General features: G+C 44.2%; 1 protein-coding gene across 1 annotated transcript in view; it reads right to left on the bottom strand.

Moving 5' to 3' along the window:
- The window catches only part of CDH2 (cadherin 2), a 112,170-nt gene extending 98,280 nt beyond the window's left edge, over window positions 1-13,890 (bottom strand). The window contains exons 1-2 of the mRNA XM_048938443.1: window positions 13,563-13,890; window positions 2,616-2,727 (exon numbers count right to left, since the gene is read on the bottom strand). Of these exons, the coding sequence (XP_048794400.1) occupies window positions 2,616-2,727; window positions 13,563-13,637 (187 nt within the window). The 5' untranslated portion in view covers window positions 13,638-13,890. The remainder of the gene's footprint in view (window positions 1-2,615; window positions 2,728-13,562) is intronic.
- Between the last annotated feature and the right edge of the window lie 2,148 nt (window positions 13,891-16,038).

Genomic DNA, 16,038 nt, shown 5'->3' with positions numbered 1-16,038 from the left:
AGAAGCAAATGTCATGCAACTATACATAACTTGTAGCATCATCTGAATCTAGTTCAATAACCAGAAAATAGGCTTTTGACAACAATAGTATTTCAAAATGACAGTATAATTAAATTTAAGTCAAAGCTATGCCATGATGGACTGTATGTTTATCTGTAACCAGCAAATGATATGCTTTTAAGCATGTCAGAATTTTTCAAAAGAATTAACCGTTGCAGTAATGCAACTGAGGAAATGGTAGGAATAAGCAAACTCCTCCAGGTCATTTCAAAACCAGTTGATGCTGATGTGATACAGAACACGCTGTATGCTCTGTACGTTTTTTCCTATTCCAACTTCCCTAAAACGCTATGCATTTTAATACCATTCAAGGACAAATCAACAGCATGCCTCACTCACTTCAAAGTTTTAAAAAGCAACAGGAGGGACTGTGTGGTTGGGATGAGTAATGAAAAAGGAAGTCAGTTTTCCATCTGTACATTACTTACTCAAAAACAATTAGGGCTGGTCAGTCATTATCATCAGATTTGTATGAGCAATACTGAGAATCAGAAGGCAATTCACTGTATTTCCCAGCCAGTAGAAAGAAGTGAGAGAGATTTCAGAAAGGGTCTTAATTCCACAAAAACAAAAGACAGTTTCCATGGGACAGTGCACATCTCATGAATTCATGTCATTTTCATTTTATGATTAATCAGCAGCATTATAACTGACCATTACCAAACAATGGTTTCAAGACAGTATCTTTGCAAAGCAGTAGTATTCTAAGTTCTCTGTTGTTGTTTCTGCCCCTTTCTCCAGGTTTCCAACATCACCTATGGAAAGAGTTCTCAGTGCAGATGACTACTACAACATTCTACAGCAGGTAATGGTCTATTAACTCCCAGCTAGTGGAGCAGTGAGGGAAATTCCTTTGTATTATCTTCTCAGTTAGCTGAATATTTAATTTAATGCATGAATTTCTAAGTTATTCTTCAATAAAATAAAAGAATGTGGTTGTAAAATATATTTCCTTGAAACTAAGCTGAAAATGCTTTAACAACCAAAGCTGAAATATGATAAAGGTGATTGATTCTTCGATTCTACCTGCATTCACGTTTCCACTATACTTCTCAAAAGCATAACAAAAGTCTGTAAAAATATAATTAAGGAGAGATACTGGTACATACAGAATGCAGTATCAAGACTACAGCTTCTACTTTGTTTTGCAAAGTCATTAGAATGTTTTTCATTCAAGAGTCTTGATCTGTGTAACCATACTTATATGCAAGAAAAAAAAACAAAAAATTAAATTAGCTATTAAGATGTATTTGAAACTAAGACTGATGTTCTTAGTTCTGCAGTTTCAGAATTAGATTGAATAAAAGCAACATTGATGCCAGCAGTTCAGAAAACAGTGAAATTTATGCAAATTTTTTAAAATGTCATTCTTTCACAAAGTTCTGTACTGAAACTTAGCTTATTGGGAAATTCAATAAAGGCTCACATCAGGTACCTCTGTGTTCCGCAGATGGCTACTCCAGCCCTTAAGAGACAAGAAGACAAGAAGGGCAGTGAACCCAATTCCCCACCCAGACGGCTCCCAGGCACACAGGCAGACCTACTGACTTCAGTGCATCCCACACAGAAGCAAGGGCTCACGCTGGCAGAGCTTGTTGCTAGCTGGGGACTTGGCTAGCCTTTGTCTGGGCATCGTGCCACTCAGACACAGATACGTGCCAGGGCAAAGCAGCAGTGCACCGTCCGAGAGATAGCACTGGCATGGTGCTGTGCTGCCTGGCAAGGCTCCTCTCTGAGCACTGAGAGCTATAGCCACTGACCAGGGCTCCGAGGCTGCTGCCCTTGATGTAATTCCCTGTCCCATGTCTTGCCTTCCATAGGTGCCTCTCTCCTGAGGTCACTAGGAAAAAGCAACCTATGTTGCTGCCTAAATTAAACTATCCACTCCCGTGCTACCTTGCCTGTGGGTATGCAAAAGTTTGAGCTCCCTTCCCCATCGTTGGCAGGTACTTAAGGAGCATAATCACTTAATTCTCTACATACAGCCAAAAGCATGCTCCCATACAGCCTCCCATCTTGTCTAACAAATACATACGGAGAGGCAGGGCTGAGGCTGTTATCCTATGTGACTTCCAGCCCAGTCAGAGTGCCGCCAAGGACAGCTCCCTACTAAGGGAACTATCCCCGCATTGATTTGTGCACGAAGACTAGGTGCTAACTGCAGTACTTCCATGCAAGATAGAAAGCAGAAAGGAAGCTTACTTTACCTTCTCGACACTCACACATGGGTTCAAATTACAGGCAGATGACAAATCAGTTTAAGGGCTGTAATAGGAAGTATAAATGGAAAGACTATGCTAAGAAAGGGAATTATTGGACAACCATGGGAAGATTTGAGACATTATATTTATGGTTAACATAGGTCCACGTGCTACCATTAGCACCAATCGATTTTCCAGGTCCTACAACAGTAACCAAATAGTAAGGAAAAGTTAACCACGTAAGAGCTGATTGATATTCCTTCCATAGTTTGCGTCCTAAAAATGAAATCTTCAAGACTAATTTATGATTAAGATTCTAGGCAACAAAAATCAGAACATCTTTTCTAGCAGTACCATTCAGCAGAGGCTGTCCTCCATGTACACTCCTCGACACGACCGCACTGTGCACATCTTCAGGAAATCCCATCTTGCACAACATGTCTTCACAAGTTGCTTTTATCGGTGCCTGAAATGCAAGACAAAATTTATGTAATATCACAACCCCCTTATTCACCAGAGAAACATTCCAGTTAGCACACATTCCGATTCGCTCCTATCTTGTACAAACAGCATCTTTGTTTCTATACGACAGCAATTAGAAGTCTGAGGGCAAAGGGTTAATCTCTCTGATAACTGGAATGGAAGGAACAAGTCCCACTTGTCTGGTAAGATCTAAATAATACACAATCTTGATTCTTCTGACAACTGAACATTTCAACTAAACCAGTCTTTGAGACTGAAGTGGAAACTTAGGGGGAACAAAAACATTCCTTCCTCTGGAAATAAATGTTGCACAAAGACAAATGACTTCTTTTTTTTTCATGGCCAGATATATTTGAGAGGAAAGACTTCAGCCAATGACTTAAAATGCTTCATTTAGACATCACTGTGTGAGGCTGCCCCAGTACCTGTAAGACAGAATGTTGCATTTGCAGTAAAGAAACAGTACTTATATCTGTGTTAGCAAACAGTTATCATAGCAAGTCAAATGGTTCCAATTCAATCCCCATCCAATGAACATTAGGTTAAATAAAGAGCTGCTCTTCACTGAATTTGCATAAGGCAAAAGACAAGCAGTTGAAACCATTCTCTCACTTGTGAAGAAAGTTTCCCTTCAAATCACATTTTTCTAAGTTTCATAAATGACTTTTTATTTAGAAAGATAATGGAGCACAAAAACCTTTTTGTTCTGTAGAGGGTTTTGTGTTCAAAATATACTGATAGGTAAGCCAGTTTTCAGGACAGTTTGCTGCTGTTAAAAAAAAAAAAAAAAAAGCATCCAACTTGCTGTGGCAAAAGACTATGATTTGTGGATTGCTTTTGCCTTATTTCAGAGCTCCATAGAACAGCCACGCTTCCATGTGACTAAATGACCAAATAGAGCAAAACACCTCAAACTGCACCTCAAAAAGCAGAGGCCAGCTCTCACACCACTACACTGAACTGCATTCCAGACACTGACACCCCTTGAAAAAATCGGACTGTGCATCTAAACACTATGTAAAGACCTATTCAAATGCACGCCCAGATTCAGCAGTATGCCGACTTTGATATCATGAACAATTGTGTGCTTTTGTACCTACAACTGATCACATCTTTAAAAAGATTTTCTCTTCTACTTTCTCAAATGGGTTTTCCTCAAGTGGAACTACCTGAAGTCATGCTGAAGCACACACCAACATACCTTTGGGAATATGTTGGGCAACAGAAGCCCAACGGGAAAGAGGGAAGGAGAAAAAAAAAAGAAGGGTGGAGAAAAAGGAGATGATGGTGTTTTACCAATGTACCACTTTCCTGACCATCAGAGCACTGACTCAGGGCATCAGGCAGTTATGTCCTAAGCTCTGTGCTCACACATTACCTGCACAAAAGAGGAGGAGCATTCCCATACTGTGCAGTGGCTGTGCCACCTGTTTGAAGATAAATTTCACCAGGCCTGGAGGCTGAGCACAGAGATGTTACAGCTGTGTACCTGGTCCAGCTCAGCTTGGCAAGAGGGTTGCAGCCACCACCCACAGTCTGCCTAGAGGTTTATCAGCACTTTCCACTGGAATTTTTCAAGCACCCAGCTATCTGTCACCTCTCTGTCTCTTAGCGCAGTCACAATTTTTAGATTAGTTTCCATGCTTTTAACAGCATATCATCTGTAAACCAAATCCCTTTCTGACAGAGGCAGGTTAGGGAGCACTTATCCAAACCACTATGATGGCAAACCTGAGCAGGCAGCACGCACTGGCATGCAGTGGGGACAGCCTACTGGTAGTACTTCAAAAGCAGAGGAAGCAAGCTGAAGTTGCACTGAAAATGAACAAAAGTGCAGCACCAAAATCATGCTGGCTTTCACCCTGCTGATGCTGCTACACGAGCGGTAGTCTCAGCGCATGAGAACATTACAGATGTGGGACAGCAGTGCCAGAAACCACGTGTTTCCCAGGGAAGTGGACCCACCAGAAGTGCTTGCTGTTCATTGACACGCTAGGCCATGCTCAGCATGCCAGCTCCTATTAGGGTAATTTTATCACTATTGCAAGGAAGGATTCGTAGCACAGCCAGATGCACTTACACTTACCAATCCTATCTAAGCAGCTCAACACACTAGCAATAAAAACAAAAATTTGCTACCCACCTTTAAATTAGTAAGCTATCTAGGTAAGCACCCAGTAAGAGAAATTTTAATTATCAAGTGTCTACTTAAACTGTGGCACTTGTTTCTCCGTGACTTTATTTATTTATTTATTTTAATATGGGGACCTAAAAAAGAAATGTAATGAAATATGAAAGAAAAGTAAAGGAAGAAAGGAACAATGTTTAAAATACGAGGAGGCTACGCAACCTGCAAAGTTGGAACCTGAGTCTGCAGCTAAGCCTCAACAGCCCACTCAAACATTGGTTTTTTAAAAGATAAAAAGATGGTAAAATCAAAAAATAATTATTATTCCAGCTGCCAGTTTCCTTGGCTTTAGAATCAAATCACAGACTTTATAAAGTTTTCACAACTTGAAAGAAAAATACTAAGACTTGTTTAAACTACTACATAAAAGATAACCTCAAAGCAAATGTGATTAAAAAAAAAAATAGCCTTTCATGGTATCCTTGAAACAATAAAGGTCCTGGGTGGGCAGCTGAGGAGATAACAGGATTGTGTAACAAGTCCGCTCTGATGCGCCTGGGAATCTTTCAGCCTTCCCAACAATCTATATGTACTAAACAACTCTTATAAACTGAAACAATGCCCACTGAAACAAAGACGTGGGGACATGAATAGAGAGCCTTCTTTGTTCTTTCATTTGCAGCCATCAATTTTATCTGGAGACAAAAGACTGTACTCTGCTCTCCAAAAACAGTCCTTTGTAAATATTGTTTGGGAATAAAAACACAAGGGAAAAGAGAATTTAAATTTCCAGCATTTCTTAATCGCCCCATGTTAAGCATTTTGAATTAAGTAGGAGTTGTAGCTTCAGATACAATGGGTCACATCAAGTTCAGACTGAAAGCACTGCAAGACTTAAACCATTTTAACTCGAAGCAAAAGACAGCGCTGGAATGTTTTTATCCCCTCATCCAGGGCAAAAGGGGAAAGTTAGCAAAGATTATGGGGACACATTACTGTAATTTACAGGATTTTGTGTGATTAGTGCAATTCTCAAGACTATTCTGAACACAAGAAAATATTAGTTGTACATCCATCTACAGAAGCACACAACTGAAAAACTGTCTTTTAAGATGGAAAGCAATTACCTTGGCTTGTACTCACACAAAACCTACTTAACAGAGTTACAAAGCTTTGAACAAGATCACTACACGGATAATTCTTCTCTGAAGCACTATCAGACTTTGCAAAAGCAAAATAGGTACCAGTGTAAAACTATTTTGCTTCCCCTTATAGCTAACTCAGTCATTTTTGATAGTGTTCATTAGATTTTGCAGTTATCTCCAGATGCTAAAACCTACTCAAACTTGGTAAGGTCATGCATATAAACTTGGTATTATACATTTCAGACTAAATGCAAAAGACATGCTACAGTCATGAAGCAACATGACATACATTAGAAGCCGTCTGTCAAAACTTATTATTCAATTAATTAACAGGTCATTTTGATAAAGCAGCTGAGCCTGCTTTTTTTGTACCGTGCCCCTCCAGTTACTTTAGCTTCACAACTAGAAATCTGTGGCTTAAAATCAAGGTTGTGCCATAGCTCAATTAAAAAAAATAAATAAAATCCTCCATGACCATCTAAACTTTGTAACTGTAAAGGAATCATATTTACATGTTTTTCTAAACACCACCAGTAACCTTATTCCAACAATGTAGGCTTCACATTTGAAAAAAAGATTGTAAATGGAAACAAGAGTAAAACCTGACAGGACAGTTTCATTAACACTGATGGTTCTAGACTAATAGCTCTCTCCGATTTCCATATTTGCTAAGACATAGCCACATTTAAAATGCAGTTCTGTAAGGAAACACCTATTTAAAAATGCAAGCTCACCACACGACTGTAGAAGCAATTTCGTATCACAACACGCATCCTATGTTTTCAGAATTGGATTCTTAAAGACTGCTTTCAAACAGGGTTGGTTTTGTTCCTTGTGCATATGCCATACACCACTGGAGTTCAGCAGTTTCAATTCATCTAAAATATCAAAGTCTCTGCTTTTGCACTGTTTGCATTTGCATGTACCACAACATTAGATTTCTTAATATTGATTGTAACAAAATGCAAGGGAAGTTGTTTCTGAAAGACTTCTTTCTTTTATGCTGAATATAGCTTACTCCTGTAGCAAAATAAGCCTACGTCGTAAAACAAGAAATGGAGGGATATGCATTGGAAAAAATACCACACCACACACTTATAATTGGATGTGTTACAGCTGCTAATTGCCAAGTCCAGCCAATTCGCAGGGCATTATTGTGTGAAGCTCAAAACAAAGTCTTACATAATTACACCTACGACAGAGCAGGAGCTGGGTATTTGAGCTCTCCCTCGTTAATAAACAACATTAATTTTCAATTGTGACAGTAATATTCAACTTAAGCACAAATCACAGAAACATCTGTGACTGTGTTTAAAGGCTAGGTGTTTCCTCATTAATTTAAAGGCCAAAATTGTACCCAGCATTCATTCACAACTTATCTAACTCTAAAGATCTTCTTAACCATTTTCAGTTTTGGGGAAACACATCACCTGACAAAACGCAATATACTGCACAAGGTGGATCTTACTTTATGACAAGCTTCCCCTCACTACCATAAAGTAACAGGCATATGAAAGATAACCTGCAGGATCACTGCCACATCTCCAATACGCTTTAGATGCAACACTTGAAAACATTCAGCATCTCTCTTAATCTCTGACTTACTGCTACGAGCTGCAGCACTTTATACTTTCACACACTGAAGAGAGTTGAGCATGACTCCAGTAAATACTGTCAAGTTTGTTTTCAACTGTGAACTGCAACCGGAGAGAAAGTGCCTTTCACTCAAATTGTTCTGGAAGCTAGCAGCTTCCCAAGACAAGGCCAAACCAAGATCTCCCAGAGGTCATCCAGTTACCTCTATTTCAGAGGCACCAGAAGCCGTTCTCATTACAGCACCTTCAGCTCACATTAGAGCTCTACTCCATGAACCAAATTTCAAACCAAAAAGTTCAGCTTCTTTAACCAATACATAAAGCTTTCAAATACTTCCACAGGATAACAGGATCTACAACTTCCACACTATCATCTGTTTTAAAACAAATTGCCTCATACTACCACTCATTACTGTTCGTTTGCAAGCCAGAGTCTCACAAACTGCACTCATAGCCTCCTCTTGTTACGTGCAGCTGAGAAACAAGGGTGTTGACTTGCTTTACGAAATAGAGACATTTATGGACGTATCTGATACAGCACAAAGCTTTGATCTGGTTTGGAGTTTCTTGTTCCATCAACAAGGAGAACATGGAGCCCCCACTCTCCAAGCAAGACACAGTTCCTATCAGAGAAAAAAAAAAAAAACTAAAATTTCAACTGAAATGCCACAATTAAAGGGAATTTAAGTCTAAGTCACATTTCGGTAATAAAAAAAATATTTTAAAACCAGCCCTATGTTTGACTATATATCCCAGTGTCTTCAAAAAACTGAAACTTCCTCACGCTGTCTTGATGATAAAGGTTGCGTGTTCAGCATCTCTGCCCATGAAAACTGCTTCTGATGCACACAGAAGAGCTCTGGGTTTTTCTGACCTTCAGGGGAGGCCTTGCAAGGCCTATCTGGAAGAACTCTTTCGGGGGATCACAAAATTTTAACTATGTCTTCAGCTGCTGGGTGATAATTATGTGCTAATTATAAGGAATGGAGGAGTCCCTAGGCGAGTCTGTTGGTAAAAATATATTTTTTAAATATGTCAAGGAGTGCCTAGAGGAGAGCATAAATGCGCCTTTTGGATATATGATATTTAATTAAATACATGAATACTGACTAAAACCAAATAGTTTAAGTGAATCGTTGAAAAGACTTGGCAGTGATATACCTTCCATCTTGGAAGCTGCTATATCTGTTTTCATAAGCCATTTAAAAATAGAATGCCTAATTTCCCCTCTTTATTCAGACAGAGCTCCCATGATTTTTCAGTGAGAACGGCAGGATCAAATCAAATTATGAATCACGCAGATTAGGTCATCCACTGATCTGCTGCTGCCACAAGAAAGGGAGCTGGAACACAGCCCAACACTCAGATGAGGAAGGTCTTTCTCCCATCAGCCACAAGCTACGAACACTCTCTGGCAAGACAAATCCTCCTCAAACTCATCCCACATTAATACACACCACCTTTTTTCCTGAAGTTCTCTCTTGCAGAGAAGCACAGGAAAAGGCTGCCCAGAGAGATGGTGGATATTCCATCTCTGGAGATATTCAAGGTCAGGATGGACTGGGACATTCAATAACCTGATGTAGCTGTAGATGCCTCTGCTCACTGCAGGGAAGTCGGACTACTTGGCCTTTAAAGGTCCCTTCTTAACTCAAATGATTCTCTGATTCTAGACAAATTCACTTCTGCCTGGTATGGGCAACCAGTGACCAAGCAACAAGCATCACTTCAGTAAAAGGTGAGGAAAATTGCTATAAAAATGATAATTCCTACTGCAAAAGACACTGAGTGTTTACTTTCATCATTCATATGGGATTTGCCCCATTCCACCTCATACACAACCGGAAAGAATGAGGTAGTAGATAAATGAAGCGTATCCACTATGACACTATAGGCTTCTCCTATGCTTTGTAATAACAACAAAAAAAGCTTAAAAATAAATACATCAAAAACACCGTTATACATTAGAGGTTCAGATTCTTAGGTGAGCAAATTGATATCTTGTATGCGCATTGTTTAAGGTATAAATTCTTATCCTAGCTGCTGGTAGCTGGTGAACTACTCAACCACATGTTAAAGTTAAAAAAAAATAAGTAAAACAAAAAAGCATTCAGAAAAAAAAAAGGAAAAACAACAGTGGGAGACAAGGAGCTTAACTGGTAGATGATCCTCTCATTCAGGCAAGAAAAGCCATTCAACTGTTCCTGTTTGCTGCCACATGACAAAAAGTCCCTTACGCAAGGCAGTCTGCGATGAGCAAAAATAACTTGATTCACAACTTCCCCAGGCTATTTTTAAATATTATACTACTAAAATTTACTTGTTATACTACTATAAGAACCAAATTTTCTTATGTGTTCAGTTATTAAAAACATCAATAATTGAAATTACTGACATAAAAATGTCACTGAAAATAATTAAGATAGAACATGACAGGGTTTTTCCAGTGATGTTTCTGGGAGTTCCTCCAACTTCTGGGAGCAGAAAGAAAGACAGTAGATGGGAAGTTTTTGAGTTACACTTTCTTAACTAGATGTTGTTCAAAAATATGACAATTCAGGGTGATATTTTAAAACAGGTATAACAAAACCCACAAATGTAACTGACTTTTCTTTATAGCACATTAAATTGCATGCTTACATAGCAGTACTGCACACAAAAGAAGAGAGCAATAGAAGGCTTTCTAGAAAACACACATCATTTATTAAAATGAAAAAATATGAATACAATACAAGAAAATATCTATCTTCTGTTACATTGGCATCGTATACATTTATGAGCTTGCTACAATACCTGTTGAGAGAAAACAGAATTTCCTATTTTGTCAACCAGTGATTTCAATTCCAAAAATTCACTGCCTACTTTAGCGACATCTATTTCTGTCCTATAACAGGCAGAAAAAGCAGTTTACAGAAAAAGCCTTTTTGAAAAACGTATTTTAAAATAATGCATCCACTTTAAAATCCCAAAGATAGGTTTCCAAAAATACGTTTGTTTTATTCAATTTTGAAGATATCAGACTTTTGAGGACATGTCAGTGGCACCACTATCACCTAAACCAGGCAGACAGGGAGCAGAGAGCTCTCTGCTGCAGCATCCTGCCACATTTAACTTCTCAGATTCTTTGAAGGTGAAGCAAAAACAGGACAGGAAGATCCACAAAGGTTGAGCCACTCACATAAGTGTTCTGTTCCAGGGCTTATGAAACGCATTATAAAACACATTCAGTTCACTTTCAAGGGAGTAATGATGTTCGAGTTTGCTTTGTTTAAGAGACATCCTCAAACTCATTTTAGTTCTTATACAATCACGTATCTACTATAACACTTAAAATAGTTTGGCTAAAAAAAAAATATCTAAGACACGTGTGTTATGAGATACATTCAGAATAAATGATCTCAGCTCTCCTGTTGAAAACTGCATTCATGTGTCTCGCCCCATTCTGCCAGGGACCAGAGCTGAAGGTACCAGTGGTCTAGTTGACAAGAAACTCAATCACTGAATTCACAGCTGAGGCAGCTTAACAGGAATGTCATTTAGGGCAACAGTTTTATCACCTGGATATGTTTGCTAAGACCTGGAATAAGACCAAAACTGCCTGCAGGGAGTAATAACTTACATCCCTTGTCATCGTAATTCGAATTCAAACCAGTCTTCTACATTTGCAGGGCTCTATAATCACATTATTATTTGTTCTCACTTAGAAATAGAGAACGCCCATGGAGTGGTCCCATCACCCTGTACTTAAAAAGAACAATTCCCCTATTGAGCACTTAATTTCTATTCCCTTTTCCATTTAATTTTTAACTCATCTCAGTTTTATTCCCATAAACCCAACACTCAAACCATCTCTTCCTCTGCTTCTGTTTTGTTGTTATTCCTGTTCCAGAAGCAGCTGATGCTTTGGGGCAGAAAAGCAGATACCGCTTCTTCTATCCTACCACCTCCCAGGTTCTTTACACAGTGCTTCCAGCCTCACACTGAATTGGCTGATCAGCAAAATCAAGCGCAGTTTACATTCTCTTGCATCCCATGTGCATTATACATTGCCAGAAATCTAAAGCCCTTTCTTCCAAACACACACAGAACCCACAGATCTGACTTAAAATACACTTCCAGTTATGATCAAGCATTCCATCATGACTGCTTTTCCACATCACTGATGAAAAATGAGTGATCAATAACTTCAGACAATAAAGGCAGAGAGCTCTTGTGTTGCAAAGAGGCAGGAAAAAGCTGGAAGGTTCAACACTGCAGAAGAACCTTAAAGAGATAACCTTGTACAAACCAAAAAGAGCAGGTACCCAGGCGGGAAAAAGAAGTTCCCACTGCACCCTGTTTGTGAGGGCTCTTCACAGTTCACATGAAAGAAAAAATAAATAAAGTGCTGTACAGACACAGGTCTATAAATCTGATTTCATACCCAAGTTCCAATTTTGTTACACACTATTAAAAATCAGTCCTAACCTGATTTAATGGATACCCAAACAAGGGGGAAATTGGATTCCCCAAGCGTAACACAATGGTGACACTGAGTGATGCATGAAAGCAGCGAGGTTCCCTCCTGTCCCCAATTCACAGCTCCGGCTTCATTTCCAACCTGCCCCGGGTAGGAAAAAGATGAAATACAGGCTCAGTGCAGAAAGTGGGCTTTGAAGAGTCACTGAGACGGGAAGACTGAACTGAAAGTGTGCGCGATTAACAGCACTAAAAATCAGTCGGTACTGGTTTCTGGGGTCTGGCTTCTGCCTTGCAAAAACAAGCATAAAACAAAGCTAAAGTGGCACATAACAAGTTTCTGAGCAGAGTGGCTGCTATCATGGAAGTCAGTCGAGTCCTGCCGGACGCTCTTCCACCGCGATGGACGGACAGACAGCTCCGTGCCTCTGCCCTCTGAGGGCCACGGCTGAAATCCGCCACCGCGCTGCCCGCCGTCAGCCAGCAGCCCCGGGCGCGGCTGGGACGCCCGGGGATCGCAGAGGGGCACGCGGTGAGGGGAGCGGCGGAGAGGCGGCAGAGCTCCCTCTTGCCCCGCCGCTCACCATGGACAGGGGCCGCCGGCCCGGCCGCAGCCCATGCGGGAGGCGGAGACCGCCGCAGCGCCCCGGGGCCCTGTCCCCGCCGCCGGCCCGGCCTCCGGCCTCTCCCCCAACCCGTCAGAAATGCCCCGACCGTAAATACCATTAAGAGGCGATGATCTGCGCCATCTGTCCCTCAGATTTACCGCCCTCTCCACCCCCCGGGCTGGGCTCAGCCGGCACAAAGCCGGGGAACAGCGGCCGCCACCCGCTCCCACCGCGTCCCCCCGGCGCTCAGGGCACCCCTGCGGGATCCATTTTGCCGCCCGGCACCTGCCCCGACGCGGGTCCCGCTTTCCCTCCGAGCGCTGCCCCGGGAACGCTCCGCACCTCGAGCCCTCCCGGGCCGTGCGGAGAGGTTCCGGCCGCGCATTACACACTTCGGAGCCCCGTCTCGTCCCGCTAGAAATTCCCGTTACACGCAGGGGGTGGGCGACCAGCGGCCGCACGGAGGCGGCGGCTGATTAAATTCTTCCCGGGAAGGGATTAGCGGGCACGGAGCCGGCGGAACGCCGTGCCCTCTCAGCGAGGCCGGCCGGGCTGTAGCCCCACCTGCCCGGGAGGGACGCGGGGCTCTGCCTTACGCCGCACCGCTCCTGTTTCCCCGCACCGTGTCCGTTCCGCTACTTTCTCCCCCACGCTCGATACGAGGGAGATACCCCCTCTTCCGTCCGCAAAACTAGCACCGGACTCCCCTATTCCCCCCGTACACACACGCGCATCCCTCCGCACCTGCTCTCCCCCCAGCCCCGAGCAGGTGGCCGGCAGCGTATCCCGCTCCTCCCGCCGGCTTTCCCCGGGCACCGCCGCCCGCAGGGGAACAAAGAGCCGCAGCCCGGCCCCGCTCCCCACCCGCCGCCGGCGGTGCTTACCTGCTGCAGGGCCGCCAGCAGCATCAGCGCCAGCGGCGGCAAGATCCGCGGCGGCGTTCCCGCTATCCGGCACATGGAGGCGAGGAGGGACGGCGGCGGGGCGGCCCCCGGCGGTCCTGGAGCGCGGCTGGAGCCCGGAGCGGGGCGAGGGGTGCGGCGGGAGCGGAGGGAGGGTCGGGCGCCGGCGGCTCCCGGGGCTGCGCTCTGTCCCCGCCTGCCCGAGCCGGTGCCGCGGCGCTAGCTGCCGCCTACCGCTCTAGCTCATGGGCAGCGATGCAGCGGGGGAAGAGAGAGACGGAGAGAGGCGGAGGATGGGGGAAACTCGGCTCCGGGTCAGGCTGCTTTTCTCTCTGAGAGCCCCCTCCGCGGTGCAGAGGGTGGGCAGGGAAGAGGAGGAGGAGGAGGATGGGCGAACAAAAGGCTGCGAGATAAGAAAGAAGTAGCTGCTGCCGCTGCTGCCAGGCCGGTGCGGCGGCGGCTCGGCGCGGCAGTCCTCGGCGCCGTCCCCACGCCCGGATCGTGCCCGCCCCTCTCCTCCCCGCTCTGCTCCCCGGCGAGCTCGGGCGGGCGGCTCCGTTCCGCTCAGCGCCTCGCCCCGGGCGTGCCAGCCCCGCCGCTGCCCCGGCCCCAGCCCTGCTGCATGCTCCGTCTCCACTTTCTCTCTGCCTCTTTCTTCCCTCCCTCCACCCCTCCCCCTGCACGCAGAGCCCTCCGCCGAAGCACGATGATAACAATACCGAGCAGCCTCTGTGCGTGTGTGCGCGCCGGGCGCAGCCGCTCCCTACGACCAATGGAGCTGCCCCGCCTCGCTCCGGGGAGCGGGTACGGGGCTGGGGCACTCCGCAGCGCTAACAATCCGGGAACAAAGAGAAAAATAATTATAGAAACGCTCCTAACTTGCTTCGCTGCGATTGTTTGGGGGGGCGAGGGGGAGGGACGGAGGGATGGAAGACCCAGGGGTATCATTCCCGGGGGTTGCGGGGCGCTGCCGGAGTCCCAAGTTTGGTTCTAATGCTGCTGCTGAGAAGGTTGCTTATTATTATTTCTATTACTCCTCCCCTATCTCTTCCTCTTTCTTCCTTACTCCTTTCTATTCCAAACTACCTGCCGAATTTACCAGCCAATGTTTTTCAAAGCTTTGGCCGGCGCTGCGGTCCGCGCGTCCAAAAAATGCCAGCGTGCTTAACGGAAGCGGGGAGCGCTGCTGAGCGACCAGTCACAGCAGCGACTATCAGTGCTGGGTCAGTAGCGGAGCTGGCAAGGAGCTTCCCTCAGGTCGCTGAGCAAAGTTGTTTTGTGTCCATGCATCGCAGCTCCCATCCTGGGACATAATAAGAGGAGGATTTGTAGGCATTCCCAGGAAGGCAATCTCACCAAATGTTGACTCAAAATGGTGCATTATTTTAAAGCATCTTATTCTACACTTCAGTTTGCAAGAAAAACACTCTCAGCGCCTGCCTTTTTTTTTTTTCTTTTTCTTTTTTTTTTCTTCCCCCCCCCCCCCCCCCCCCCTTCTTTTGTTTCGAAAGAAAACAGCAGATTTGCTTTTACATTTTGCCGAGGACACTCGCATGATGCTGGTTGCACGAGATGCAGAATGGCAAACACCGGGGACCGGTACCGTGCAGCCGCGCACCCGAACCGTGCGCCTGCTGGACCGCGTCTCCGATGCAGCCCCGGACCGGGGAGAACCACACCCACCTGGAGGCATGAAAAAGCAAATGGGGCTCAGGTGAGGAGGGACAGCCCCGACAGAAAATCAGCACCCCTTTTATTCCACGCTCGTTCTTAAAGTTGTAGCCCATGAAATTGTATCAAAGCCAAGAGTTGTGATAGGCAATAAAGGAGGGAAGCAGTGTCTGATAATGCAGTTCTGGAATCAAACGCAGCTTGGAATGGAGGAAAGTGCGCAGAAAAGCTACTGCTGGTGTTTGTATTTTCATACTGCAGTGAGTTTCCCAAGTTTGCACCTGGTAGTGCACGTACTCTGTCAGTCTTTGTGGCTTACCTTGAGCTTTTGTTCAGATTTGCTTATGAAACACTGACTTTCCCTCAGTAACAAATTCCTCTTTGTGTTTTCAGGTAGGTAGACATAATAATAACAACATTAATTAACTATGCTGTTTGACCATTTATTCACTCTCACAAGTGTGCTACAAAATGCAAAGCACGCCATATAAACAATGCTGCAAACAAGCAGTCCAATTAGAATAATTACCCATCAGCTGGAGGAGACAGGCCTCTCATACTCCCTCAGCCCATCCATCCCTACAGGCCTGAAAAAGCAAAAGGCTCTACAGCATGTCTGGAAGGGGACCAGCTCTGTGTTCTGCCTGATGCTTCTTAGAGTCCTGTTACTGCCTTCAGGTTTCTATGCAGAAATACTAACCAGGGTAGAAAAACTGCTCAGTGTTATACTGAATCTTTCAGTCTTGAATGGATTTCTACTAAAGCAGGTGGCTTCCATTATTTACAC

The sequence above is a fragment of the Lagopus muta genome, chromosome 3 (assembly GCF_023343835.1).
Source record: "Lagopus muta isolate bLagMut1 chromosome 3, bLagMut1 primary, whole genome shotgun sequence".
NCBI lineage: Eukaryota > Metazoa > Chordata > Aves > Galliformes > Phasianidae > Lagopus > Lagopus muta.
Note: the sequence above shows the minus strand (reverse complement) of the source record. Positions and strands in the feature narration are given on the sequence as shown.